This window comes from Bison bison, unplaced genomic scaffold, assembly GCF_000754665.1.
Source record: "Bison bison bison isolate TAMUID 2011002044 unplaced genomic scaffold, Bison_UMD1.0 scf7180017864340, whole genome shotgun sequence".
NCBI classification, from domain to species: domain Eukaryota; kingdom Metazoa; phylum Chordata; class Mammalia; order Artiodactyla; family Bovidae; genus Bison; species Bison bison.
The window spans coordinates 5,214,119-5,217,179 of NW_011494912.1; the positions used below are offsets into that span (position 1 = coordinate 5,214,119).

General features: G+C 60.0%; 1 protein-coding gene across 1 annotated transcript in view; it reads left to right on the forward strand.

Annotated features, from left to right (window-relative positions):
* The window catches only part of POR (P450 (cytochrome) oxidoreductase), a 25,433-nt gene that overhangs the window by 15,882 nt on the left and 6,490 nt on the right, over positions 1-3,061 (forward strand). Inside the window, 3 exon segments of the mRNA XM_010854318.1 lie at positions 756-884; positions 2,364-2,513; positions 2,940-3,061. Coding sequence (XP_010852620.1) covers positions 756-884; positions 2,364-2,513; positions 2,940-3,061 — 401 coding nt within the window.

The following is a 3,061-nucleotide window of genomic DNA, read 5'->3' on the forward strand; positions in this document are numbered from 1 at the left end:
CTGAGGTCTGCAGAAAGGGACCGACCGGAAGGTGGCCTGTGCCTCGCTTCCACCTTCCGCATCTTGCAGGGTGCATCCCATTGGCTGGACCAGTTTGCTGCCTCCCTGACTGCAGGGCGTCTGGGGGATGGAGTTGGGGCTTTTCCAGAGCTGCTGCGGAGGGCGCTGTGGGAGGGGGGCGGAGTCAGAGCCTGTGGGCCAGTCTAGATGGGGTACCTCCCCCCACTGTCTAGGTTTTTATAAAGCATGTGTGATTACTTTTGCAAACATCCAGGAAAACTCACCCATATTTTCCCACTTAGAGACTCTTGGTATATTTCATGCTCTTTTTCCTTTCTGCATGAATGTGTATAGACTGTGCACACACATGTCGGGTGGATATGTAACAAAATTGGATTACGCTATACATAGTCTTTGGTCTCTATAAGTGTATTTTTTCTTGTTTTTTACTGAACTTTATTTCTGCTGTTTTCAAGTGTTATGTAAAGATCTGTCCACAGTGTGACTTTGAGCAGCTGTGTGTATTGGATTACCTTGGTGGCTTCAGCTGGAGCCGGCTAGGTGGCCTCTGACCCCACCCGCCGCAGTGGCTGTGGTAGTGAGATGCTGACCCAAGGTGACTTAGAAAAGACCTGAAGGAGGAAAGAAAGAGGGTATCCTTAGGGACCTGCCTGCCCCTGTGGTCACCTTGAGTCTCCGGTGAAGCCTGTGGCTCTTGGCCCCTCACTGACCCCCGTGTGTCCGGCCATCCCTAGGGCAGGAACATCATCGTGTTCTACGGCTCCCAGACGGGGACTGCTGAGGAGTTTGCCAACCGCCTGTCCAAGGACGCCCACCGCTATGGGATGCGGGGCATGGCAGCTGACCCCGAGGAGTATGACCTGGTGAGTGCCCGCCACGCCCCGGCCCCTTCCTCCCGCACAGTGCGGTCCAGGGTGTTAAGGCAGGCGTATCTGGACCGTGGAGACACGAGGGCAGAGTTAGGCAAAGGGACAGGCGGGATTGGGCACCTCTTGTCATTTGTCCCAGCAGCCAGGCGGCCTCCAGACATAAAGAACCCCTGGCCCAGGTGTGTGCATGTGCACTGCCTGCCCGGCTCTCCACACTGCAGGCTCTATGAGCGCTGGGCAGGTGCCCACAGAAGGGACCCGGGCACCTCGTGCATTGGGTGTGGCTTAAAAGATGACAGGGTCTCGGTAGGTCAGGAGAGGAACTGTCTCTTGTGTTTCCTCAAACCCCCTCTCCTGGACTGCAGTGTCGGGGGAGCCGGACTCAGGAGCCGGGGGGGGCGGGTTCTGGACTCTAACCCTGCTCCCCCGACTGCCTGGGGGACCTGGCCCAGCCCCTCACTGGGGGGCCTCGTCTACAGGGAGAGGTGAGGGTATTGGACGAGCCATCTCTAGGAACCGTGCAGCTCAGCTTTGCATGGAGGCTGTAAACTCATGTGTCTGGGCTTGGGGAGGGCCCAGGAGAGCCCGGGGATTGAGGGGAAAGCCCCCATTTGGGGCTATAGGATCCCCCCTCCCCCGTCTCCTCCTTCAGCTGTCCTCGGCACGTGGCTCCTTTGGGCCCACACAGCGCTGTCTGCAGGACTTAGTCCCCCCCTCCTGGCCCCAGCCACACCCAGCCTGTCTCTGAGGCCGTGGGGGCCAACTCACCCTGCTCACGCTCCTCCCAGCACTGGCTCCTTCCCGGTCACAGCTCTCCAGACGGCAGGAAACATCCAGCAGTCTGCCCACTGGGACGGCCATGCCGTTGGCCCCAGGGGACACGGTGGGCAGAGAAAGGGGAGTGGTCCTTAGGCCCCAGGAGAGGCGGGGCTGACAAAGCAGCTAGTCCTGGGAAGACGCCCCAGGGAGCGCCTTCCTGCTTCTCCCCACAGGGTCATTGCCAGTCATCACGTGGGCTCCAACGTGATGAATGAACTTCCCCTGAGAAGCCCTGTCTTCTGAGTGCCAGCTGCTTCCCACCTGTGCCCCTCCTTCACCTTAACCAAACCGGCCCCCGCCTACTCCACACACACGCCCCCTTCAGTCTTGGGGATGGCACCACTATCCCTCTGTCTTAGGACCTGGGTTTCGAGTTGACAGACAGTTGGTTAGGAATCACATGAACTCAGGCCCCCCGGGACTCCGTAGGGTGCTGAGGTGCCCCAGAGGTGGCAACGTGTTCCACGTGCCCACTCCTGGCCTGGAACCCAGCTGCTGCTGTCCACACCCAGGCCCTCGCCATGCTCTTCTGGGCCTGCTGTCTCTTCATTCTTGAGATGCACTCCGTTCACCTGAGCCCAGAACTCACCCGTCTGCACTTGGGAGCCAGCTTAGTCATGGTCACTTGGCCTGGCCCTGTCTTTGTTCCCCCAGGCCGACCTGAGCAGCCTACCAGAGATTGAGAAAGCCCTGGCCATATTCTGCATGGCCACCTACGGCGAGGGGGACCCCACCGACAATGCCCAGGACTTCTACGACTGGCTCCAGGAGACGGACGTGGACCTCTCTGGGGTCAAGTACGCGGTGAGTCACCCGTGTGGGCTCGTGCGACCTCCAGAAGCTCGTGTCCAAGAGGACACCTCCAGTTCTCACCTCGATCTGCAGAGCCCAGGCCTGGCAGGGAGCTTGTAGGTGGGAATCCCGGGAAGGGCTCACGCGGTGACCCTCTCCCGCCCAGCCCGGCACTAAGAGCCCTCTTCCCCTGTCCCAGCCCCACCGTGCCCAGGGGCATTAGCTTCTAGAGACAAAAGGCAAGAAAGGAGGAGTGGGCTGACCAGGATTCGGCCGGGCAAGGGATCAGGTGGGGTGAACACCCTGCAGCTGCCAGGGTCCAGGCCAAGTGGTCATGGAGGAGCCTGAGCTGTGGGTCCATGAAACAAATCCGCTCCGGGGCCTCCCCGTACAAGGTGTCTGGCCGGACCTGCTGACCCTGGCCCCTCATCCACACAGGTGTTTGCCCTTGGGAACAAGACATACGAGCATTTCAACGCCATGGGCAAGTACGTGGACAAGCGGCTGGAACAGCTCGGGGCCCAGCGAATCTTTGATCTGGGGCTGGGCGACGATGACGG